General features: G+C 48.6%; 1 protein-coding gene across 1 annotated transcript in view; it reads right to left on the bottom strand.

Annotated features, from left to right (window-relative positions):
• The window catches only part of LOC138525817 (interferon-induced GTP-binding protein Mx1-like), a 1,137,278-nt gene that overhangs the window by 1,031,427 nt on the left and 78,962 nt on the right, over positions 1–26,889 (bottom strand). The window contains exon 2 of the mRNA XM_069636045.1: positions 2,374–2,511. Coding sequence (XP_069492146.1) covers positions 2,374–2,511 — 138 coding nt within the window. The remainder of the gene's footprint in view (positions 1–2,373; positions 2,512–26,889) is intronic.

The following is a 26,889-nucleotide window of genomic DNA, read 5'->3' as shown; positions in this document are numbered from 1 at the left end:
AGAGGGTCTTGAACTTGATCCTTGCAGACACTGGGAGTCAATGGAGAGATTTCAGGGCTGGAGAGATGTGATCCCTGGGCTTGTGGCCAAGGACAAGTCTCGCAGTCCTGTTCTGGATTATTTGCTGAGGGCGAAGTGTAGAGGCAGGCAGATTTAGAAAGAGGCTGTTGCAGTAGTACAGCCTAGAGAGAACCAGGGCTCTGGAGACAGTGAGCCTCTGGGGGAAAGTGAAAAAAGGAAGAATACCTCTGAGGAGGTGCAGCTGGTAGAGGGACTTCTTAGAGATGTCTGATGTGCGGAGAGAAGGAAAGGGTGTATTCGAAGATGACACCAAGGTTTTCTGCCTCGCAGGAAGGAGCAGCTAGAAGGCCCAAGGAGGGCTGCCAGAGGGAAAGAGGGAGCAGGGGTCCCAATCAGAAGGAGCTCAGTCTTACTGGCATTCAGGCAGAGATCATTAGAAGCGCACCAATCCTGAATCATGGATAGACAATCAGGAATGAGTGGGAGAGGAGGATGAGGGGAGCCTGAAGGAGAGCCGAGAGTCATCCGCATTACACTGAAAGTTAGGAGAGAAGGTAGAGATGAGATGGGCCAGAGCTGCCAAGTAAAGGTTGAAGAGCCAGGTTGAGAGGTTAGAGCCCTGCACCACATGTGGAGAGAGAGGTGTAGGACGTTAAGGACCCGAGTTGGACCTGGGAGGATCGATCAGAGAGGAAGGAGTGCAACCAGGCTAGGGCTGATCCATAATGCCCAGGTTGTCATGGAGACGGTTGATCAGGATGGCGTGGTTACTGAGTCAAAAGCAGAGGAAAGATCACAGAGGATGAGGACAGAATGAAGGCTTGAGTCGAGATTTGAGAGCAGGTCTTCACGGGTGTTCAGGAGAGCAGTTTCCATGCTTCTGGCTGCTCTAAAGCCAGACTGATGGTCATGGAGACAACCAACAGATTTGGTATGGAGCGCAAGCTGGGGGATGGCCATCTTTTCCAGGAGTTTTCCCAGGAAAGGAATGATAGAGATCGGGTAGTAGTTTGCTGGAGAGGAAGAATCGGCAGAAGGCTTCTTCAGGAGGGGGTGCACAAGGGAGGGCTTTAGGGGGAGGTGAAAGTTCCAGTGGCAAAAGAGTGATTTCAGAAATCAGCCAAAGCTGGAGCAGGGGTATCAATGTGGTCCTTGATGGTTCTGGAGGAGCAGGCGAGCACCTGCTTGGACGATACGTTCATATACATCGGACTTGTCTAGAAACGTTGTCAGGAGTGAAAACAGGGAAACAGGAGAACAGAGGAGGAGAGGGAGAGGCGGCTGGAACTGGGGCGAGAGGGGTGGAGGGAGAGAAAACAGAGAGAGAGAGGACAGGGTGTCCTGAGTTTTAGTGGTGAAGTGAGAAGCCAGTGCCGTGCAGAGGGCTTTGGATGGAACAGGAGAGGTGGAGACTCCAGCGGGATTAGCCAGCTGCTTGAAGATTTTGAACAATTTGGCAATGTTGTTAGAGGCCGCAGAGATGCAGGCTTCGATGTAGGCTCTCTTCTTAGAAAGGACAGAGTCTGTATTGCCTTTTTGTCGCAGGCGACAGGCCATTTTTTCAGAGGATGCGCCTGATGCCCTCCACTTCCTCTCGGCCACCCGGCATTTGTGTTTGAGGGTGGAAAGGTTGGTGGTCATACCACGAGGTGCACTTGGATGTGGGTTTCAAACAGATCCTTGTGGCAGGGGCAAGGACATCAAGAGGGTTAGTGATAGAGAGATGAAGGTTAGAGAGGGCTATGTCAAGGTGTGAGTCAGCCACAGGCGTAGGAAGTGCCGAGAAGGTAGCGGTGAAAGCCTCCACTGACACACGCTTCATGGGCCGGATGGCCAAGAAGGTGGGTGGCAGTGCTGGGGTTGGCTTCACCTGGGGCATATAGAGCATCAGGTGGGAAGAGAGAAGAAAGTGGTCAGTCCATGAGAGAGGAGTGGGATGTCAGAGGAGATGTGAACATCTAGTGTGTGCCGGGCGCAGTGTGCGGGCCAGATGGTAGAATAGAAAGAGAGAGTTGCAGACATTGCGAAAGAGCCCCGAGAACCCCACTTCACCATGGAAACTGGTAAAACGGTAGAGCGGTCACTTTTGCCCCCTGCCAGCCAGAAAAGTCTCAGCTGGGCAGAGTGGGGTGTATGGTGCCCCCTTTCCATATATTTCTGCATTCAGCAATTTCCTACATGCCCATTTCTAGCACCCAGACAATTACACATTCTCCTAGAACAAAACACACATAGAAAGTCACAAATACAGACTCAAAAGGGTACGACGTTTCTGAGTGCACGATGGCTTTATGGCCAGCATGAAAAGGTGACATAATGTAAGGCGTGACTAAATCACCGATGAAAACCTACCTTTCCTTATGGCAGCCTCCACTTCTGAGGGACTCGCAAGTGTTTTGCTATAATCGTTATAACTAATTAGCCCACTCCATTCAATTCCTTTTGCTACTTTCTTCAATTTAAGTTCTAAAGGACATCTGGTAACAATTCCTGTGAAGAAATGTAACACGCAGTTAGGAGCGCTACATATGATAATGTACATGTTTATCTTAAACCACGTTCGAAAACACACACTTTGCGCAATGTTTTAAATGATAAACAGTCGGAGGCACTTTTATAGCGTTAAATAAATCCTTCCCCATTGGGTTGCATGACATCTCTGGCGCATTGTTAATAAAAACCAAAACAACAGATATTAAAACATTTCTGGCACGTGCATTAACAAATTCAAGGTTACATAGTGGAAGGGGGATGTAGGAAAGGTGAAGGGGATAACAAAGCGTGTTCATTAAGAGAGTTTAGGAAGCAGTTACTGGGGAAAAGGAAGAACAGGGGGTGATCAAGGAGAGAAAAGCAGACATTAAATAATGTCTGGCGTATACTGTTCACCGTTTGGACAAGCCAACAGAATGTAGTCAGATGCTGTTTTTTTTTACCCACCGTTATGCACAAGGTGACGTCAGAACAATGACGTCACATGCACGGATAGAGATACACATCGACCACAAGATGGCGATGTCCCATAAACATTAACAATGGAGGGCACCGTAGCTCGGGGTCAGGTAAGTACATAAAGCATATGAAATTACTATGACTACAAGAATTCGGTTCACACAAAATGCTTACGTTCATTTCAGGGAGGAAGATAATGGCTTTACATGAAACAATCCAATTTCAGCTGGGTAAGTTCACTTCAGTTGTTACTTATTGTTTAAGACGTCATTCCTTTTGATTCTGTTACTTCAACATAACTTTGACGGGGCTAACACGCAAGCACACTTTCTTTAACAATTAACTGCAGCATTTTACAATGTCTGTACAACAACATAACTCTGGAGGTTCCTCTCGAAGTACTCCTACACAAACACTGGCCATGCTGAGCAGGGGCGCATACTTTCACTTCTAATGTGGGTTCAAGCAACCTTCTTTACACCCGCCACCGGCTTTTCACTTTTAGCACACATGGGCCTCATTACAACCTTGGTGCTAAGTGCACCAACTTTACCACCATGGTGTAAACTCTCCGTTTACACCATGGTGGATGGCGGATTTACCGCCCCATTCCAAGGTGAGTGGGGCGGTAAATCCCCATTTCCCATTTTCCCTTCCCCATTCCCATTTTTGCCCCATAGGGCATAATGGGAGTGGGGAAGGCGCTAATTACGCCACCGTAAATTACGGTGGCGTAATTAGCATCATGGCAGGTTAGCGCCATGGATTTTAACGGCTGCTAAAAGCAGCCGTTAAAATCAGAATAGGCGATTCCAAGATGGCCGCCGGAGCGAGAAGACGCGAGTGAGTCTCGCTCCCGCCGGGCCACTCACTAGCACCTTAGAAGCTGCGAGCCGGAGGGCGGCTGTACCGCACATATAGCTCCGGGTACGGCTCCTGCCACGGGCCGCAGGAGGAGGTCACATCGGCCCCCTCCCGCGACGAGGAACGGTGCTCCCCCTCCCCCATCGGGACAGGGAGCGGCCCGCGCACCGAGAACCACCATCACAGGCTCCCCCAGAAGACGGGAGGTGGGGGCCATCGGCCGGGGAGGCGAGGATCGGGGAGGCCCCTCGGAACAGAGCCCCAGCATTGCGACGCCCGGGGGTCGGGCAGACATCCGGCAGCTCCGAAGAACGGGCTCGGCGACCCTCGGCAGCAGCGGACCCCGCGGGAAGAGCGGGACGGAGCCGGGTGCGGCGCAGATCTCACACAACCGCCCCGGGACGTCGGTCTCCAGCGGCGGTCCCCAGTCCGGTGGACCACAAGGTGAGGCGCCCCCCCTGGTGCACCCCGCGCCCCCCTGGGGCCCCGTGAATTTGGAGGGCCTGCCCCCCCCCCCCGCGCCGGCGGCGAAACCGCACGAAGGCCCACCCGGCCGAAGCAGGGAGGGATCATCCCCCCCACCCCCACCCCACAGCTGAGAGATAAGTGGAGGTGGCCACAAACCGGAGCTCCGTAGACAGACCCACCCAGGGTAACAGAGAGCGGCGCAATCTCCGAGGGCTGCACTAACCGGAGCCCCAACTCTGCAGCACACGTGGGGTCTTTACAACAGGCGCCACAGCTAAGAGGACTATATGCCCCCTTCCCCCCTAGTAGCCCCCCGAAGCCACCCCCTACAACGATAAACAACTCAAGAAGGGACACGAAATCAGCAGGACGCGCCAAGGCCCACCTAACAAGAGGCATCCCCCCGGACTCCAAGACAAGAACATTTAAAGGAAGACATGTCTAAAGCGAAGGGGAGGGGGGGGATCCCTACAGACACAGCAGCCCCCCAAACAAGACTCCAACCTGATACAAATGTGGGCAGGGGACACCCCAGTGTCGACCAGGAGCAGGATACAGGAGGGCTCTTCTCAACAGGCCGCAAACTCGTCCGAGACGAGGGACTTGGCCCCCGGCTCCCAACCTCCGACAAAAGACGATATGCACTCCTGGTTTAAAGAACTACAAGATAAATTAATGTCAACGGTCCAAGACCAGTTTGCAGCTATTAAACAGGATATGCAACAGGCAATTCAAGGAGTTCAACATGACATTGTCAACCTGGAGGAAAGGACTGACACCCTAGAAAAGATAGTGCAAAACGCAGAAGAAGAGGCCCTTCAGCGAGCCGAAACACAAGAACACCTGGTGCGCCTGACCCATAATCTAGAAATTCAGTGCGAAGACCTCGAGAATAGGTCCCGCAGATCGAATATTCGCATCAAAAATATGCCAGAATCGGTCCTGGACGGGGACCTAAAGAAGGCTGTTCAGGAGGTTTTCGGGGATATCATCGAAGCTCAGGACCCGGAGACAGTGGGGATCGATCGCATACATCGAGTAGGCCCGAGACGCACGGGGGCACCGGGAGAGAGACCCAGAGACGTCCTGGCGGCTTTGTCCTCCTATCCACAAAAAGAGCTTATTCTATGAAGAGCAAGGCAGCTGGATCAAATCAGGATGAATGGGGCAGACATTCAGCTGTTTCAGGACTTATCAGCCGTTACACTCCTAAAAAGAAGAGAGATGGCCCCTCTCACGAGGGAACTGGTCACAAGAGAGGTAAAATATAAATGGACATTCCCTTTCGGTCTGCTGTTCGACTGGGAAGGGAAACAAAGGAGGGTGACCACCATGGAAGAGGGGCTATCCATTTTGGACATCCAGCCAAGGGAATCCTTGGCCAGAAAAGACAGGGAAATGGGGGAACCACACAACAGGCCGCGGGGATGGGAAATGGTCCGACAGAAAAGAAAACGGCGCGGAGGGGGTAGGGATGGGACTACCGTAACAAATTAGTGGATGCAAATATGAAAGCACATAAGACCCGGGGCCCAATAACTGAAGACAGCACATGGAGCGGCCCCCAATGATGGAAGTCGCAAACGACAGACTTAGTTGGCCCGGCTCGGAGCTGGAACAACCCACATAAAGGTCAAGGAATGATGAGGGGTTTAGGACTCCCCAATAAGTTAACCTCGAGCCTACAGAGGGCTGGGAGCGACCGGCGGAACGCCAGAGCTACCTTAGGTACCCGTGCCCTCCTCGGGTGTAAAGTTGGAACAAAGTTTTTGGTTGGGGGAATTGTTTATTGTTTGGGAGGGGAGGGCAGATCTTCCGGAAGCGAGAAGGGGAAGCACAACTCGAGCTCTACACTTGTACAATCAGACTATTTGAAATGGGGAAGATTCGACTTGTAACATTAAATGTAAGGGGCCTGAACTCCCCGGTGAAGCGGAAAAAAGTGGAGATCATGTTAAGAAGAGAAAAGGCGGATGTGCTTTTGTTCCAGGAGACCCACATAAAAGCTCAAGATAGGGGGAAAATTCGCCTGAGAGGATACGAGATAATTGCACAATCCAACGCAGCCGAAAAAAAGGCGGGAGTGTTGATCGCTGTGAAAGGAAATATAGAAGTAAAGGTGATCGACAAAACCTCAGATAAGGACGGAAGGTATGTCTTTGCCAATATCAAACTACACAACGCCCTTATGACACTGGCATCCATTTACGCCCCAAACTCGGGCCAAGATGGCTTTCTGAGGGACACGATGGGGAGGCTGGAGGGGTTCGCGAAGGGGGAAATGATAATAGGTGGAGATCTAAATATGGCCTGGCACCCCCAATCAGACCGTAGTGCGAGCGGACCCCTCCACCAGAGCGCCCCCTCTCAGCGTCTGAGGAAACAGATGGAAGGCATGGCCCTGTGGGACGCTTGGAGGGAACATAAAGGCCAAACCAAGGGTTTCACCTACTTTTCACACGTTCACAACACAATGTCTAGAATAGACTACTTCTGGGTGTCAGTGGGGATCCTGGGTAAAATACAGGATCTGGAGCTGGGCCCCATTTCACTGTCGGACCATGCACCTATCTGGCTGGAACTGTCGACTACGGGGAACGAAAGGAGAATATGGAGGTGGACACTCCCACAAGAAATTCTATCCGACCCAGTGATGGGAGAATCCATAAGGGAAAAAATGGAAGAATTCTTTGAGCATAACGACACGGGGGAGGTCCCCTTGAGCACCGTATGGGAGGCGTCCAAAGCTGTAATCAGAGGCCATCTAATAGCCCTCAAAGCGACCAGGGATAAACAAACACGGCAGTGGGAATCAGAACTGGAAAAGAAGCTGTCGGATATCCGGGAAGAATTACTGTCAAGCCCCACAAGAGACCTAAAACGGACACTCAAACACACAGAGGGTCAACTCAAACATCTCCGAAGCAAACAAGCCCAGAGATCTCTCCTATACCTCAAACAGAAATACTACATCAAAGCCAACAAGGCAGACCGACTTCTCGCCCGACTGCTCTCGTCGAAGCGGAACGCAACGACCATCAAGAAAGTCAAAAATGCACACGGGGATACGCTAACGAGCTCCGAGGATATAGGGAACACATTCAGGGAATTCTATCAGAACCTGTACTCCACAGAGAACCCAAATGAAGCTGATCAAAACAGTTTCCTGGCATCGATCCCCTTTCAGAAAATATCAGAAGAAACCAGAGCAGACCTAGAGGCCCAGATAACCGAAAGTGAAGTGAAGAAGGCTTTAATGAGCCTCCCGCTCAACAAAGCACCCGGCCCGGATGGTTTCACAGCCCCATTCTATAAAAAATATGTAGACATCCTCGCCCCATTCCTCACTAGACTTCTAAACTCCTTCAAAGATAGTGGGAATGTCACTCCATCTATGAACGAGGCAAAAATTCTGGTTTTTTATAAACAAGGGAAGGATCCCTCCCTCCCGGGCTCATACAGACCTATAGCCCTAATTAACCTAGACTCAAAAATCTACACCAAAATCCTGGCGGCCAGGCTCTCCCCACTGCTCCCCTCCTTAATCAACCCAGATCAATCGGGTTTCATTCCGGGAAGACAGACACATGACAACACCAGAAGACTAGTCCACCTTATAGAGAAAATAAAATTCTCCCGCACCCCAGCAGTACTACTTTCTCTAGATGCAGAAAAGGCGTTCAACCGTGTAGAATGGTCAATGCTCTTTAAAACCCTGGCGCACATGGGATTTGGGAATCAATATATTAACATGATCAAAGCCAATTACTCCTCCCCCTCAGCCAGGATAGCGGTAAACGGAGAAATTACAGAGAGGGTGGAAATATCCAGGGGAACGAAACAGGGCTGCCCACTTTCGCCACTCTTGTATGCGCTATTCCTAGAACCCCTACTTATTAAAATTAGGGAAACAGATCAAATTAGAGGGATTGAGATGGCGGGGAGACAACACAAGGTTATAGCCTATGCGGATGACATGCTTTTAGCACTGGAGGACCCTACCCACTCAGCCCTAGCGGCGTTCCACCTGCTGGAGCCATTTGGGAGCATTTCTGGCTTAAGAATAAATAAAAAAAAATCAGAAATGCTTATATTGGCAGGGAGCAGCGTAACACTGGGTAGAGAGGCAGACCACTTGGACATAAAGGTCGCGGAAGAGGGCATAAAATACTTGGGTATAACACTGACTCACAAGGTAGAGACTTTGTACGCCAAGAACTATCCCCCACTCCTAGCCAAGATTCAAAGAGATCTAGAGAGGTGGAATCCCCTAAATATTTCCTGGTGGGGGAGAATACAGTCGATAAAAATGAACATTCTCCCTAAAGCACTGTACTACTTCCAATCCCTACCGGTTGGGGTCCCAGACTCCTTTTTCAGAGCCCTAGCCAAGTCGGTCTCATCCTTCATTTGGAGCAGGAAACCCCCCAGAGTATCCAGAACAATCCTCACATCCAACATCAGGGAAGGTGGCCTAGCACTCCCACACTTTAAGAACTACTACCAAGCGGCCCAGCTCAGGATTCTGAGAGAATGGCTAGGAGATAATAAACGAACGATATGGGTGACACAGGACAGGGCGGTCGCCAGAACGCCACTAGAAGACTTATTATGGACACCTAAGCAGCACAGGCACCCGAATCTTCGCATTAGCGAGATCATGAAGACCACGCTGAACGCATGGGACGAGCAGACACGGAGAGAGAACATTACCACGACTACGGCCCCGTTCACCCCAATCTGTAGAAACCGGCAGTTCCCCCCGGGGACTAAGCAAGGGGCTTATGGGAACTGGGAGGAAGCTGGTTGCAGGAAAATAGGGGAGATGTTCGTGGACGGGGAGCTGAGATCTTTTGCCAACTGCAAATCAATTTGGAACCTCACTAATGCGGACAGGTACAAATATGAGCAGCTTAGACACTGGCTGATCACGCCTGAGATCACCCATGCGGCGACAAGAGAACTTACCGCCTTTGAAAAGTTTCTCCTTACAAACTCAGGAGACAGAAAACTAGTCTCCAATCTCTATAGGTTCATGAATACCCAGGGAGAAGACATCAAGTGGGCATACATGAAAAGATGGGAAAAAACGCTGGGGTTAGTCATCACCGCACAGCAGTGGCAGACGTTGTGGTCCGATATCCACAAATTGACCAGAGCAGTTCAAACCAAAGAAATGTGGATTAAGATAGTCACGCAATGGCACTACACCCCGGAGAGGCTAAATAGTATGTACCCACTTACACCCAACCGCTGCTGGAGAGGCTGTACAGATGCAGGCTCATGGAGACACATTTGGTGGGACTGCCCCAAGGTTAAACTCTTCTGGACAGGAGTAATAGCCGAACTGAAGAAGATCTTCCCAGAAGTGGACCGGTACACGGAGAAAACCTGGCTCTGTGGATTCACGGACCACAATGTCAACACACTCACCAAGGCGCAGCGAAAAAGCTTCATGAGCCTACTCATTGCGGCCTGGGCAACAATCGCACAGGGATGGAAAAATAGAGACCCACCGATGCTGTTCACCTGGCTACACAAGGTCTGGTCCCAAATGACCATGGAAAAAATCACACACAATCTCCATGGAACACATGGCTCCTTCATAAAAGAATGGGGTGGAGTGCTAGAATATCTCCAGTCAGACTACATGGCACATTGGTGCCCGCACTCTATAAAAATCTCGGACTTATTCACCTAGTAATTGGCCGCGAGTACTTTGGATCAATGACTATACTTCCGGAAGAGGGTGGGCGGGGGAGGTGGGGCGGGGAGTTGAGGGATTGTTTACCTTTTGTATCACTTACAATACAATAAAAACATGTTTTAAAAAAAAAAAAAATCAGAATAGGCGTTAAGGGTTAACGGTGGCGTTAACCCTTAACGCCTGAGTTGTAATGAGGCCTGGACGGTATTTCCTATTAATTGACTAGGACGCCGCCCTGTTTTCTTATTTTTCATTTTTCCCAAATTGAATGCAACACACTGATGGAGACTCGAGAGGGCCGGACGGTTAATCCCAAACTGTGACTTTGAAATTTCTAACAATGGCAAGAAGAACATGACAAGAGGAATGTCCCTTTCTTTACGCACCGCCAGCACCACCCACCAACGTCGAAACACGTGTACTGTTTTTTGTAATACTGTGAAAGTGTTGTCAACCATTTGGGTGGCAACCAATATTATTGGAGTTTCCCATTGTTTACATGATTCCAAAGGTGTGAACTAAGTCAAGTGGGTCATTGCTGTTTGTATTTGAATGCCCATGAAATCAACTGTTGCATATGAACTTTAACACTTTTGCCATCTTATTTAGCAGAAAGGGTCCAAGTTGATTATCTAGGATTGACAACTTAATGAACTTTCATACTGCAATTCACAGCATATGTTTGGTGTCATCTAATTTCTTAGCATCAGCCAGATGTAGTCAGAACTATTTGTAGAATTACCACAGTAACTAGGTGACGTTATTGTCACTACACGGTGGTTCACCTCCTTAGTGTTTTTACTCTGGTGTTTTTTACCCACACACGTTCATTTTACATAGTTTTGCAATTAGCTGTTTCCTACATGCCCATTTTAGCACCCACACAATTGTACTGTAGCTTTGGGGATTCCTTTGTGAGGGCAGGTAACACTCTCCCTAGAGAGACGGCCACTCCAAAGCTGAACTGGGAGCAGGAATTAAAGGACATTCTATGGGATACATTACTCGCCGTAATCATATTTCTGATGCTTGTATCTGCTTAGATTCACATGCTGTGCATAGGCCGACATCTAGTGGTAGCTGCAGAGTATTACAGTTTGTTTTTCGAAACTCGAAAATGGGCGTCGACACAGGGCGTGCCAGTAATACTATCTCTAGTGTGACGTCCACTGTACCCATGATCCCTCACCCGTGTAGGACCCTCAGATTGTATTTTTTCTGACATGAGTTAGCATGAGGAGTAGCGCGAGTACATATTATCCAAGCAGATAGATAGGAAGATAAGACTGCAAGCATCTATGCGCCTTGGAGGAAGGGTGGGTCGCGTGTGAATCGAAGCAGATACAAGCATCGGAAATGCGATTACGGTGAGTAATGTATCCCTTCTGAGGCTTGTGGAATCTGCTTAGATCACATGCTGTGCATAGATTAGCGAGCAGTGTTCGCAGAAGGAGGTGGGATGTGAGAAGGGTCAGGAGCAAATAAATGTCTTAGAACCCTTTGTCCCACTTGAGTATCTGTCTTAGAATGAGTGTCAATGCAGTAGTGCTGAGTAAAAGTGTGAATAGAGCTCCATGTAGCTGCTTTGCAAATAAATGGTGTCAAGGAGTACATTTGCAATGAAAGCCAGAGTGGCCCCAATGCCTCTTGTAGAGTGGGCTCTTGGCGTAAAAGGTAGAGTCTTTACAGAAAGGGAGTAACATAGTTGGATACAATTGACTATCCATTTGGAGATGGCACCTTAGAGACGCAATCTCCTTCTCTGCCTGTAGCTACGGAGACAAACAGTTGGTCTGTTTTCCTTAGCGGTCTGGTCTTGTCTACATAGTAGAGGACCGCTCTTCGCACATCTAGAGTGTGTAGTTTCACCTCAGCAGAGCTTTTGGGTTCTTGGAAGAAGGCCGGAAGCTTAATGGACTGGTTAACGTGGAATTTAGAAATAAACTTAGGTGAGAACCTAGGGTGTGTTCATAGAACCAGTTTATCCTTATGAACAGAAAAGAAAGGATCCTGCACTGACAGAGCCTGAATTTCACTGACCCTTCTTATGGATGTAATGGCTACTAAGAAGGCAGTTTTATAGGTCAGGTGTTTGAGACTGGCCTTATGCATGGGTTCAAAGGGTGGGCCCATGAGTTTAGCAAGCACCACATTAAGGTCCCAACCAGGTGGTGGGTTTGAATTTGGAGGGTGGAGTCTCTTTACCCCTTCCATGAAGGCTTTAACCACTGGTACTTTCCACCACGAAACCTTGTTGTGGGAAGTGGTGTAGGCTGACAGCGCTGCCAGATGTACCTTGAGTGAGTTAAATACAAGCCCTGCATCCAGCAGGTGGAGCATGTAAGTGACAATATTGGAAGGAGTGCAATCAACCGGGTTGATTTGCTTATTCTGGCACCATATAACGAATCCTTTCTATTTATCAAAGTAACAGTGCCTCGTGTTAGGTTTCCTAGATTCCTTTAGGATGTCCATACATCTCTGTGGTAAGTTGAGATATCCAAACTCTAGGACTTCAGGAGCCATGCTGCCAGGTTCATTGAGTTGGGTTGAGGATGCACTGTTTGACCTTGGTGCTGGGACAGTAGGTTGTAGCAGCACGGGAGTCTGATGGGTACGCACACCGCTAGTCTGCGTAGGTGTGGGAACCACGGATGCCTCGCCCACATGGGAGCAACTAGGACGAGCGTCATCGATTCCCTGTGCATCTTGTTGACCACCTTCCTCGTGAGAGGGGTTGGTGGAAAAGAGTAGACAAACATCCCTGACCAGTTCATCCACAGGGCATTCCCCTTGGAGTCTGGCTAGGGGAACCTGGATGCGAATTCTGGGCACTCCTGTTTTCGCTTGTGGCGAATAGGTCTGTAGTGGGGAATCCCCACTGTGAGAAGATGTCTTCTATGACTTCTCTGAGTAGACACCATTCGTGTTCTTCTGGGAGGGGATCTCTGCTCAAAGCGTCCGCTAGCAAATTGAGATCCCCTGGAACATGTTGAGATGACAGGTAAATGTTCCGTCTGAGTGCCCATATCCAAATTTTCTGGGCAAGCTTGGACAGATTTGGCGAACAAGTCCCTCCCTGCTTGTTTAGGTAAAACATTGCTGTTGTGCTGTCTGTTAGGATCTGCACTGACAGGTTCAACAGGTGGGGCTCGAACGCTTGAAGCGCTCTGAATACTGCCAGAAGCTCTAGCAGGTTGATATGATTCTTGGCCATTGTGTGAGACCAGAGACCCTGAGCTATGCGGTGAAGGAGGTGTGCTCCCCACCCTGACAGGGATGCGTCTGTTGTGACTACAGCCTGTACCTCTGGATCGTAAAAGGGTTTCCCCTTTGACAGGTTTTCTCTTGTCCACCAGTGAAGACTTTGTACAAGTGTTGGCGAAACGACCACTAGATCGTCCCACTGACCACTTGCCTGAGACAACTGTTTCGCCAACCATTCTTGCATGGGTCGCATGCGTAGGCGCGTGTGGGGACAGGTAAATACATGACGCCATCATGCCTAGCAAACGCATTGCTTTGCGCACCCTTATCTGGCGACCGGGTTGATAGAAGAATTTGCAGTAGTATATTCCAAATTCTTTCCTCTGATGGAAAGGCCAACCCCTCTTGAGTGTTTAGGACAGCTCCTAGGAACTGTTTGGAGTTGCTTGGCACCAGGCTTGATTTTTTCTCGTTTATAGAGAAACCCAATTCAAACAGGAGGTCGATCGTTCTTTGAATGTTTGATCTGCAAATTACTGGGGTCTCCCCCGTGATAAGCCAGTCATCCACGTAAGGATACACTGGGATTGCCTCCCTGCGTAGGTGTGCCGACGCCACCGCCAGTACCTTGGTGAATACCCTTGGAGCCGAGGCTATACCGAAGGGCAGCACCTTGAACTGGTAGTGCTGACTGTCCACCTTGAAGCGCAAGAATCTGCTGTGCGCTGGGAACATGGAAATATGAAAATAGGCATCTTTCATGTCCAATTTTGCCATGTAATCCCCCTTTGTTAGGAGGGGGGATTACCTCTTGGAGAGTAGTCATGCGAAACTTTTGGGGCTTGACATACTTGTTTGCAGGGCGTAAGTCTAATACTGGGCGCATTGTCAGATCTTTTTTGGCACAAGGAAGTAAGTTGAATAAATACCCTTGTTTACCTGGTTGCCCGGGACAAGTTCTATCGCGTCCTTTGCTAGAAGATTGACGATCTCCTCGAGGAGAATCTTCTGGTGGTCCAAGGAATGTACTTTTTGACATGGAGGGTGGTTTCGGGGACGCGCGAGCAGTTCTATGCAGTATCCTGCGGACACTGTGGACAGCACCCATCTGTCTGATGTGATCCCTTCCCAAGCTTGGGTGAAGTTGGAAATGCTTCCCCTAATGGGGATACGTGAGAAGGGACCCTGAGCGCAGCGTCACTGTTTAGCGGGAGGCGTGCCGCCTCTGCTGGGGCTGCCTCTACCCTTACCACGGCCCCTCTTGTTTCCTCTGCTGTAACTCTGGGTAGACTGCTGATTGTTACCCCATGATGTACCCTGTCCCTGTGAGTAGTTGGAGCCTCTTTGTGAATTTTGGCCGCGGGGGCGACGAAAATTGCTATTGCCTCTTTGATTAGGGGGCTTGTTGGTCAACTGTCCAAGGGATTTCAGAGTTTCATACTCATCGTTGGCATTCTTTAATGCGTCCTCTACCGCTTTGCCAAACAGTAGATTAGGCTCCACTGGCATGTCGATTAAGGATGCTTGTGTCTCGGGTTTAAACCCTGACTGTCTTAACCAAGCATGCCTCTTAATGACAGTGCTCTCTGCTATTAGCCTGTCGGCATTATCTGCGGCATCAAAGGTTGGCTTAAGGATGCAACCGGACACGGCTCTCCCCTCCGACGCAACCTGGGCCAACTGGCCCTTTAAAGGTTCTGGTGCGGAGTCGATGAGGGCAGCTACTTGCTCCCACTGGTGGCACTTGTAACGAGCCAGCAGAGTGGTGGAGTTGGCAATCCTTGCCTGGTAAGCGGAAGTGGAGGCTACCTTCCTTCCCAACCCGTAGATCTTCTTGCTCTCCTTGTCGGGGGGAGCCTCAGATGATGATAGAGGCGTTCCCGCCCTCTTCCGGGTATTAGTAACTACCAGGGAGTCAGGCTTCAGTTCCCCCTTATGTAAAGCGGGTCTGATTGGGCTGCCCTGAACAATTTCTCGATTCTGGGGTTTACTGCCCTGGTGAGGTCAGGATTGAGAAGAGAAGGATCAATTCTCCGTTGGATGGACTTAAGAATTGGAAAGGCCTGAGCAATTGGTTTCTTTTCTCCTACTAGTTCCTCAGCAAAGTCCTTCTCCTCCTGTGCCCCCTTAGTGTCTATGCGGAAGTGTTCTGCCGCTCTAGTCAAGACCTCATTTAGGAGGTGCTGGTTGTCGACTGGAGAGTCAGTAAGGTGAGGTTATTTGCCTACCGGGGAGTCTATTCTATAGACTTCTGGGTCATCTTCCTCCTCCTCTTGGTCCTCATCATCCCCATAATAGTCCACCCCAGTTTGGTCGTCCAACGTTACCAAGTCTGGATCCTCATCCTGTAGTGGATCCTCACTATACTGGGTGTAAGGCTGGATGTAAAAATGGTCTGAAGACCGACCTTGCGCTGGGGTCTCAAACTGAGGTTTCTTACCAGGGGACTGTGGGTCTCTAGACCCTGAGGGAGTAGCACTGTCAGGGGTATAGGAGAGGAGGTGTTCTGGGTTCTTGGAGTATAAGTCTGCTAAGGAGGACATTCTAGACCTAACCCTGTCTATATCCTCACTGGTCCATTTTTTCCTTGAGAGGGTTCCCCTTCTATGACTTGACTGGACCTATGGCCTTGGGCAAAATTGGCTAGCTGTTTATCAGAAGACTAAGAACTGTCTTTATGTAACTGAGGTGCAGAAGAAGGGTGAGATGGTTTCTTCTGCTGTTTCCTCCCTTCCCCATGAGTGGAAGAGTTTTTCCCTGGTGTTTTCACCCTCTCAGAGCTTTTCGACACCTGGCGTCGAGATTCGGGGGTAGTATCCCTTTTCTTAGAGTGAGGGCTTCGGGATTCAGAAGCAACCGCCGAACGGTCTGCTGGTGCTGACTCCTGGTGAGCGGCCTGGGGCTGGCGGTCGTCTTCGTCTTCTGATGAGCGTACCTCCATGACTTTGGTGAGTGAGGCACTTTTGGCAACTGTGGATGGTTGCCTGGTGTCGTGAGGCGATCTTGACCGAGAACGCCCAGAGGACACCGATTCGGTGGACCGCTCTTTGTGTGCCTTTTTCCGAGAACTCGACACCCGTGTCGTGTCTCGGTTGGACTTCGAGTGTTTAGGAGTGGAAGTGGTGTGGGTAGCGCTTGTGTCGCCGGGTGTGTTCCTCATATCTGCCCTGCCGGACAGCCTTCCGAGGTCGGGGACTTGCGCTTGGCTGTCTTTCGACGCCTCGTTCCCCACCGTCCGAAAGAACGGCGTTGCTGGCATCACTGAAGGTGCCCTCCGCTTCCATGGCCTCTCGTTGCCTGGCGTGGTGGGCCCAACGTTTGGTCGAGCGGTCCTTTAGTGTTTTAGCCTTGAACCGGCTACACGCTCTGCAGTTCGCCTCGGGGTGGTCCCTCGGCAAGCAGAGGTTACAGGTGGCGTGTTTGTCAATCCAAGGATACTTGCGGTTGCACTTGGGACAGAATTTGAAAGGGGTACCCTCCATACGCACCCTGTGGCAGCGGGCTAGTGTGTGTAGGAAATATATATATGAGTGTAGAGTAAGTTTCCACCCCCCACTTTCCTTACTTGCAGGGCAGAGGTCAGAGGCCTTCCAAAGCCCAGGCCGAGGCCAGAGGCCTTCCGAAGCCCAAAGTCCGTCGTGCAGCTCTCGATGTTTGTTTTCTTCTCCGGGCCGGCGTCGAGCTTCGAACTTCGATGACTCGACGTGGGAATGGAAGAAACAGGGAAATATTATGATATTTAGCAAAATATGGCTGAAAGCCAGGGAACTCCGCGGAATGCTTCCGTCAAGTGTGGCGGAAAAAAACAATCTGAGGGCCCTACACACGTGAGGGATCATGGGTACAGTGGACATCACACTGAGGATAGTATTACTGGCACGCCCTGTGTTGACGCCCATTTTCGAGTTTAAAAAAACAAACTGTAATACTCCGCAGCTTCCACTAGATGTCGGCCTATGCACAGCATGTGAATCTAAGCAGATTCCACAAGCCTCAGAAATATATATATATATATATATATATATATATAAGTATACAATTGTTTTTTTATAACGTGCTTAATACCAAAGAGGTTTCTAAGCGAGGACCTGGGATGCAAAGCTGTGCTGCTCTACGTCGTAGCACGTTGCCACTGAGCTATACTACCTGTGCCTTTTATACAGGAGTAGCTTCACACTAGGGTGCTGCATATTTAAAGGCCTTTGATTGCGAAGGGAAGGGGCGGGGTTAGCGTAGACAGAGGGAGCCCTTTACAACTGAAGGAAGGTTCCACCATGTTTCTCTCTGCCTCTATCGTTCTTTTCTGTCCTTGCCACTTCCTGTAGCAAAAAAGCACTTTGGGTATGATGTCAGAAGGCAAAATCCACTTACTCTAAGAACTGGGACTGGACCCCTTAGGCAGGCTTGCTTTAGTCCAATCGCCTTTAAGGAAGGGGTCTCCCACTCCTCCTCAGATTCACTTTGGAACAAACACCTGAGAAGAATTTCATTGGACCTCTATTGGGAGAGTTGACTTTCCAGAGCCCTCCAACAGTGAGGTGAACACCGAGCATCCAGGGAAAAGGCAAGCTATGTTCCCTAACCATCCTCAGGGCACATTGGGGGTAAGCCTGCTGCTGGAACAAGACCTGCATCTCTGCCAGTCACACTGCTGAAAGGACCTCATCGGGATAAAGGGTCCCTGAAGGTGTTCACCAGCATCCCTTGCTGCGAGCCCGAGAATAAGGACCACATTTGTCCCCGAGACCTCTGAGTGGGACTCACAGCATCCAGAGGACCAAGACAGCCAAGAACCCTGTGCTTCACGGATGAAACGGGCCAAACTGTCATCGAGCCAGGTTCACTGTGACCTGAACCTGCAGAGCTGCCTTTGGCACTCGCTATACTATTCGTACTTGAACTGCATGTTTGCACCTGTTTGCAGCTGCACCACGCTAACTGAGCATGTCGTTGCCACGGCTCGACCTACACACTCTTTGTTGCATCCGCTGCATTAAAAGCACTGCTCACCCCACCAGTATCTTTACTGCAGATCGTCATCACCAGTCAAACCAGTCCAGGTGGATCCTCGTGCCCCGAATATCGGACGCCACATCAAATCGCTCAAACCTGCACTTCCAGTCAATGGAGACTTCAGCATCTCTCTAACCATTGAACCAACCCTGGTGGCCCTCACAATCCACAGTTCCTCAAGTGCTTCATCGAACCAATCCAGCAGAACAGCACATCCAATCATCAGCCAATTTGTACTGACAATCGAAACGACGCTGGTGGCCCCACGATTCGCTCCTCTGCAAGACTTGCCATTGAACCACTGTTAGAACTGATTTTCTATATTCTGGCCTGGTGGACAGATGTATATAAGGCCAACCTATATTGTGACACAGATAACTCTGGGGAGCTGTAGCCAAACCAGTTCAAGATAGCAGTGACAAAGGTCTAGGCTACGTCTCAAGAGGTGGTGAGCTGGTAAAACATCCACAGTGAGTACTGTGAGAAACCTAGCTAGCCCCTGGGCATTTGTCATCCAGGTGGCCAGGTGTTAGGGAGAATTACCATTTCTGTGCTAATTCCCTTAAACCTTAGCGACACACAGCTCCTTTGCTGGACTTAGGAATTTTAACCTTGGAGTGAGACCTTTTTCTCACTCTCTCATGTGTTTTGACCTGATTTGGATTGTGTGCTTTCACTGTTTTTGGAGTCTGAAAAACTTCATAGGCATTGGTATGGTGACACACAGCACCTTCAGTGCAGTGTCCCAGAGAAATTCTCATAAGTTTTAAATACCATATCTTGTATGAACTACCGTTCCCAATAATCGTAAAATGAAACTGACTTTACATACCTTTTCTCTTTGTAGGTCCAGCACACACCACTGTATGTGGAGTACAGGGGGGTTACCTAGTAGCCCCTTATCCTACTCTCTCATGCAACACATTTTATGTTATCCTCCCTACTTTAAATAGCTGGTGGCAGTAGTTAAATTTGTCCTACCATTGTACTTTTCTACCGCAGGCTTAACCCTCAGCTACAGTACAGCACCCATGGGTGACCATTTTGTCAAACGGTCCCGACTCCTTTTTTTGCCATTTTCAGTTTGTGAGGTCTTTCTTGGGTTTTACTCTGTGCGTCGAAACAGATTTGAGCCCTTTGTTTGTCTTGCCTTTGGCAGGCATCAGCCCTGGCTCCAGTGTGTCTGAGAGGACCGGATGTGAGGGAGGTTCCCGAAACTCCCCTGTCATTTGTCTCTAGGAATGCCTGAATGCAACCAGTCCTGATTGGCTTGATGGACAGCCACTCTGCTGTGTGATTGACAGCGTAGGCTGGGCATGAATGGGAGAAACCTCCTTAAAAGGCGAGGGTTTTGGGACTAGAGGCAGAGTCGACCACTGGGAGAAACACCCAACGAAGAAACTGTGAAAAAAGGTTGCTGCATCCTCGTGGACCTTTGAATTGGCCAGTGAAGCCCTGGTGCTGTGCTGAAACTCCTTTTTCAATTCCACAGAGAAGGTCCGGAATGGACGACTTCTTCCCTTGGGTTAGTGGGACCAACTAACCCCGAGACAAACTCCACTGGACCATCCTCGCCGACTGGCTGTACTTCTTCGCTGCTGCAAGAATCAAGTGCCAGGGGTCGAGAACTCCGTAGTCGAGTGCAACATCTGAAATCTGGCTAGAAGCTCCAGGAGTCTCCTAAGGACCCTGCAGAAGCAGGACGACCAGAGCTCGAGTCCCCTCACCAGATGGAGAACCCAAGGATTGAAGGAAGCCCAACCGGTATACGAGATCCGTGACAGTGCTCTTTGCTAAGCGCTGAAACCACGAAGTGCTGCTGAACCGAAAAGTGCCCATAGCTGCCGACGACCTAAGTCCCGCCTCAGGAGCCCCCCAGACGTCTTCCCTCTTGTCCCCACGAATGAGGCTCAGGAACAAGGCTCTGCACTGCTGTAGCAAGACAGAATCCAGTTGGACCACTCTTCTTCAAACCAGAGGTACTGTTTAGGCTTGGGGTACTTAACTTCTTGCCTTGTAGCTGTGCTTTTCTCAGTTGGGAATTGCAGTGGCTTACTTTTCAGAGTTGATCCCTACTCTCTTTGCACAGACTTCACAACTTGTGACCCTACAAGTGATTTTATACAAACTCTCTAACTTTGTGCAAGACCGTTTCTGATCTAAGAAATGCCCCACTTGAATAGGCTGTGTTCCAATTGACTTTGGCTGTCCTGGCTCCCTGAAGACCTTTCTAGTCCATCGACTTTTATATTGTTTGTCCCTCATAGGTGGTAACTTGTTTTGCACTGTTATTGCTGGGAAAGGCTGTCTAGATGTCATTGGAAGATTTAGTTGTCCTCACATTTACTGAGAACCTGCTTAACCTTTTTCCTTCCTTAAACCTTTCCTTTCTGTAACCTCAGAGTCTGCAAAGTATAACTAGTGTGATATATAAATGCCATTACTGTCCTTGTGAATGAAGTCACCTCAGGGTGTAGGAAGTGTGTAAGACACATGTCCAAAGAGTATGCACTAACTCGTTTGATTCTGAAAAGTATTTTAAAGTATATTTTTAAAGAATGCTTAGTTAAAAAGTGATGTTAATTAAATAAATAGCTATTTATAACTGAAACCTTGAGTGTAAGTGTTACTTGGATACTTGTATTTACGAGTTTCATTTGTGCAGCTAACATTTACCCATCTTGAGATAGGCCTGGCTGCTCAGTCACACTACCAACTTGTGTAGTGCAGACCAATACCAAATGGTGGGTTACCTCATACCAAGCAGATAAGTGTTGTGTAGTCTCACAAAGTGTGACTGCATCAATTGTTACCCAACACCAGGACACGGCCATCGCTATTGGATCCAGTTCCTGGGGGTGGACCAGTGAGGGAGGATCACCTGGATGGGTGGTCCTTGGGGAGTGGGAGTGGGACACCGACGGGTGAGACGCGGTTCCCCCTTTCTTTCAACACCTTTTCCCTGTCCTACTACGTAGGATATTCCAAAACACCCCCCCCCTTTTCCGACATGAACACTTTCACACAACACGAAAGACAACGGACTAAAACCAGAGCTGTATATCTGACCTGTCCAAATACAAGGGTCAGGAAAACTCAGTCAATTGACGAGAATCACACACACCTGACAGCCCTTTCCCTTCCCCACAGGGATAAAAGATGTGCACAAGAGGACAGGACAAGCAAGGCAGACCGCACAGACCGCACAGTGTGAGAGCTAACTCATCACAGCAGTTCAAGAGGAGGAGATACCGAAGGGGTAACAAGTGGAGATGCGACCTTGCCCTTTCCAACCAAGGCTCGTAAATCATCCACAGAAGGAATCATAAAACCGCAAACAGCCAGCGTGTGTTGCAGCAGATGTCTGTTGCAGCAGATGTCTACGGTATACAAGACCCTCCTCTCCTGATAACCAAGCCGGAGAGAGACGCTGGTCTGCGTGGTACCAACCTTGACTCGAAGGAGAAGAAAGCTAAGCTGTTCATCACAGTCGGTGAGTCGAGGGAAGAGTCGATAAAGAAACCGAACTGTGTTGAACGAAAACTAGCAAGTGGCTAATTTGAATTTTGAAAGGTTTAAAGGAACTATTGAGAAAAGAGGGGGAAAACCAGCAACAGGGGAGACCGGCACCCTCACGCAGGAAACTCTGGGCAATTACCCGATGGTAGAGACTACCATAAGCTTGTGAAAAGGCGAGAAGAGGTCAAAGTGGTCATACAGGGGTCTTGTAAAATCCTCTATACCGTCTAAAGTCTTTGACCAACAGATTATTGTGAAAGAAAGGGAAATTAATTCTGCTTGGTGAATTGAACGCTTGAACCATGTAATTTAAAAGTTGGCAAGAGTGAACCCGCGGGGGGAAGGGAGCGAGTAGGGGCGAAGTCTAAAGTCCCGTAGTGAACTGTTTGGTAAAAGTTGGCAGGAGTGAACCCGGCAGAGGGAAGCCGACTCAAAGGGGCGATGTGTGAAGAACTGTGTGAAAAGACATTAAGACTCGTGAAAGTAAGAAGTACTGGAAGACAAGGGGGACAATTCACTTCCCCTGATCAAGTGAGTCCGAGCCCCGTCGAGGGAGATCCAGGGGTGAAAAGTCCTCACCCAAAGTTCATGTGGAAAGGAACCCTTTGTTTGTTGTTGAATACATCAGGACCACGAAGGCAAGAGATTTTTATTGAAAAGAGACTTAACCATCGAAAAACCTGATAACTGGCACAGAACTGTCAGCTTGTGCTGGGAAGGCTCGAGCGTGTGCTGTGCTCTAAGGTCCCACCTTGTCCCGTGCTGAAAACGTGGGGAAGGGAGACCCCTAGCAATCACATCCTGACTTATTATTTGTGAACACTTCTTTCTTTATAGAACACCATATTCCACACTCTTTCTGTAATTAGTTGTAAGGATTTGGCAGTAATTTTTATTTTTTTTTTAAGTATAGGCCTTTTACTTTGACAAGACGCCACAAGGACTGCGGTCGAAGCTTGCTCCAATATTAGATTTAGGTTAGGCGTTTTTCCACCTTTCATTCACAGTTTTAATAAACACCCTTGAACCTGTGTCTGTCTTTACTGTTGCCACCATGTGTTCCTTACAGTACACACAATAGGAATCACAAATTACACTTAGACAGTAAGTATAAAAATACAGTTATTTATTTATGGCCACATATCACTTTGAAAAATGACTACTAAAAGGAAGAAATATCGCACAACACTAGAAATAGATCACATATATACAATCACTGAAGAAGGGCATAACACAAATCATACTCCTGTAAAAGAAAGTGCAGATTAGGTTATGCACTACCGGTCCACAGAAAGTTAACCCTAACTTCAAATGTCCTTCCCCAAGTTGTCTGGGGACTTATGTGAAAAGGTTCAGGAAAGTTCTGACACAGTTTGTGATGCAGGAAAAAAATGAAGGGAGGGTGTCTGGGGTCCAGTGAACAGTTCCAAGGGTGAGAGGACAGTATATTCTAACTAATAGAAGTGTCCCCAACTTTCGGAATGCTTGCGCCAGCAAGGTATGGTAAAACCAAAGTATAGTAAAGGTTTTGTAAAAGTTAGGAAAACCTTTAAAGGGTGTTTAGGGCAGGTAAGAGCCACTGTAACTTACCTCCCGTACTCCGAATCTTCCCAGGACTTGGCAGACCAATGGAAGGTCTGAGGTTACTTTTCCCATTAGCCTCAGTCCTTGATTCGCTGGGGCTGCAGGTTCGAGCTGATCTCCGGTCGGTATCTTTTGCTGGTGGAAGGACTCTCAGATGAAGAATGCAGAAAAACATGATGTAGGACCCCTCTCAGGACTGGACTCGAGGCAGGTAAGCGTTTTCGGAGGGTGGTCACAGAAGCACAGCGACGCAAAGGTCCTCACTTGTCGCAGTGACTTTCCCTCCTATCTCGGGTCCCCTTGAAGCTAGGACTCCGATATTTCACTGAGGTAAGACTTGTAAGACTAGCTGAGGATCTAGTCCGCAACTCGGTAGGCCAAACTCTGAGCTGGTCAGTCACAGGACAGTCTAGGGACACTTCCGAAGGCTCTTCTTTGCAGGGTACCGAGCAGACGTCAGGAATGGATATTCCCTTCACTCCAAGGGTCGCAGCTCCCTCGCAGGACTGCTGAAGATCATGAGCAAGACAGGGCCCCACCAGGACAGCAGCAGAAGTCGGTCACCAGGCCTCCTTCAGTCGGTCTCTTCACGGGTCTCACAGCTGTACAGGTGTCTTGGCTCCTTCAGGTTACCCCAAGATCTATGAAGAATTGGTGCAGGGATCCTATTCTTATCCTACAAGCCAGTTAAGAGCCAACACTCCAACTATCCAATAGTAGGACTAGCCACACACACACACACCAGCACTGGTCCATTAGAGACCACTGGCGGGAACACTCATGCATACCACTCAGACACACTGAAACCAGTTTGTGGATTGGGACCAGACAGTCCCAGCCCACATCCTGCAGGCAAACACACACAGCCCTCCAGTAGCCTGCCAGAAGCCTCTGCTTTCTCGGGCACTGGAAGTCCTTATAAGGATTTTCTTGGCCTCAAAGGCCAGGAAGAAGGCTAAAGAACAAGATGGCCAAAGGACATGAGAAAAACCAGGTTTGCACACTAGCCAAAGTTAGTAGACAAACGCTGTAAAAGCTAAAACGAAAAGCACTAGAAAATGGTAAAAAGTCACTGCTTGTCCTTTTAGTACACCTAGAGTAACCAAAAATCATTTGAGTGTTAGTCTAGGGCACAAACACAAAAAGTGTACCCTATTGTACTGCATTGTAAGATGCATTGTACAATGATAAAAGTGACCACAAGTGATAAACTACTAAAAGTAGTGACAAAGTCGCAAGAATAAGTGCATCAACATTTCCCAGTACTGACAGCCTGAAGGACCTGTCAGTTTCCCCCTAACAGATGAGCAAAAGAGGGGACAGAGGGAGGGTTCGCATGTGAATCCATGCCAGACCCATGCAAGAGAACAACAGTTACAGCTAGGTAACTTGTTCCTTCTCCCGCATGGGGTCTGGCATGGATTCACATGCCTATGAAAACTGAATACACAGCAGTACAACATTACACAACCACAGTAGGTGGCAAGGCTCATCAAAGAAGCAATCAACTCTTACCTCTGGAACAGACTCACCTCAAGTGAACTGGTTGCGTAGCACTGCTTGGTCAACTCTGGACTGGAATCCTTGTTGACGCAGTAGAACCTTGTGAAGTTGTGCGTGGACCTCCACATAGTAGCTGATACACAAACTTTGTTCCTTCTGGTGCAAATTTGCTGGCCTTCACAAAGTCTCTTATTTCTCTATCTATCTATCTATCTATCTATCTATCTATCTATCTATCTATCTATCTATCTATCTATCTATCTATCTATCTATCTGTATTCTTGTATTGCGCCACCAACCCATAGGCCTCAGGGCGCACACAAAAAGGAGGAAAGAGACAGAACAACAAAAAACAAGGTCAGACAAGGAGAACGAGGAGACATGGAGACTTGGTGAAACCTAAACCTCATAAAGACCAGCAAAATGAGGAAGAGATAGCGGAAGACTGATTTCAATACCGAGAGGGCTATGCTAAGAAGACAGAAGAGACCTATCCTTTGTCAAACAGGAAGGTCTTCAATTGCTTTTTGAAGATAGGCAGAGACTCACTATTAGAGAGGTATTTAGGGAGAGCATTCCAGAGAGATGGGGCCCAAGAGTCAAAGCTAATACCCCCAAATCTTTTCAGGATAGATGGGGGCTGAACCAAGACGGTGTTGCTACTTGAGCGCAAGAAACGGGTGACAGGTTTCTTTTTGATCCTAGTAGCGAGATAGGATGGAGCTTGGCCATGAAGGCATTTAAACACAGTAGTAAGGCCTTTGTGGTGTAAGCGCTGTTTCACAGGGAGCCAATGAAGGCTGCGCCTGGCGTCAGAGACGTGCATGTTGCGCTTAAGGCCCATTACAGCGCGTGCTGCATTGTTTTGTATAATCTGCAAGGTTTTAATGTTGGCCTGAGAGGTACCGATCATTAGACTCTTACAATAATCAAGCTTGCAGTTTACAATGGCGGCTGCAATCACAGCAAGGTTCTCTTTAGACAGATAAGGACGAATCTGCCATAAAAGCTGAATATAATAATGACACGAGGATTTGAGATAATTGGCCTGACGGGTGAAGGATAGCTGCGGGTCAAAGTAAACTCCCAAGGTCTTTACGGACTTAGATACGGGAATTATATGTTGGCCAATCAGAAAGTTGTCATATTTTGTGTCAAGTTTCTTCAGATCTTTCTGGGTACCTAAAATCAACAGCTCTGTTTTTGCATTGTTGAGGGCCAGTGAGTATAATGCCATCCACTTCTGGATTTCAGTGAAGATGGAGTTGATATGCTCAACATCTTTTTGATACTCACCAGTGAGTTTAATAACAACCTGCGTGTCGTCAGCGTAATTGGCAAAGTAAATGCCTAGGGCTGACAGAAGAGCGCAGAGAAGACGAGAGTAGATGTTAAAGAGAAGAGGTGAAAGACATGAGCCCTGTGGAACACCACATAATAGTAAGGGGGCCATGGAGTGAGCATTATCCTTAGTAACTCTCATGTTCTGTGGACCCAAAAATGATTTGAACCAGGCAAAGGCTTCAGGGGAACATTTGCCGATTGTGATTAGTCTATCCGCCAGTAGTTGATGATCGACTAAATCGAATGCAGCGGATAGGTCTAATAATAGTAACAGGGCGGTATGCCCTTTGTCAACAAGGCCAGCAATGTAAGATTTTAAATCTAGCAGTGCGGTCTCAGTCCCATGATTGGGGCGAAACCCAGATTGTTGAGAGGCTAGAATATCATGTTCCTCGACAAAAGTTTGGTAATGACAGTAGGCAATCTTGTCTATGATTTTCAGCATAAAGGGAACATTAGTGATTGGGCGATAATTCCCTGCCTCTGCAGGATCCAGATTTTCCTTCTTAAGCAGAGGAGTGACCCATGCTTCTTTTATGTTTTCAGGGACATACGATTCACTGAAGGATCTGTTAACAAAGGTAGTGACCCATGGGGCAAGGGTATGGATATGATCTTTGAATAAGGAGGCTGGAAAAACATCTCCCCTACAGGAAGTGGGTTTGAGTTTTAAGACGGTGTCGATAACTTCTGCTGTTGAAACGGGT

The sequence above is a fragment of the Ambystoma mexicanum genome, chromosome 7p (genome assembly GCF_040938575.1).
Source record: "Ambystoma mexicanum isolate Mex_15411 chromosome 7p, UKY_AmexF1_1, whole genome shotgun sequence".
In the NCBI taxonomy this organism is placed as follows: Eukaryota; Metazoa; Chordata; class Amphibia; order Caudata; family Ambystomatidae; genus Ambystoma; species Ambystoma mexicanum.
Note: the sequence above shows the minus strand (reverse complement) of the source record. Positions and strands in the feature narration are given on the sequence as shown.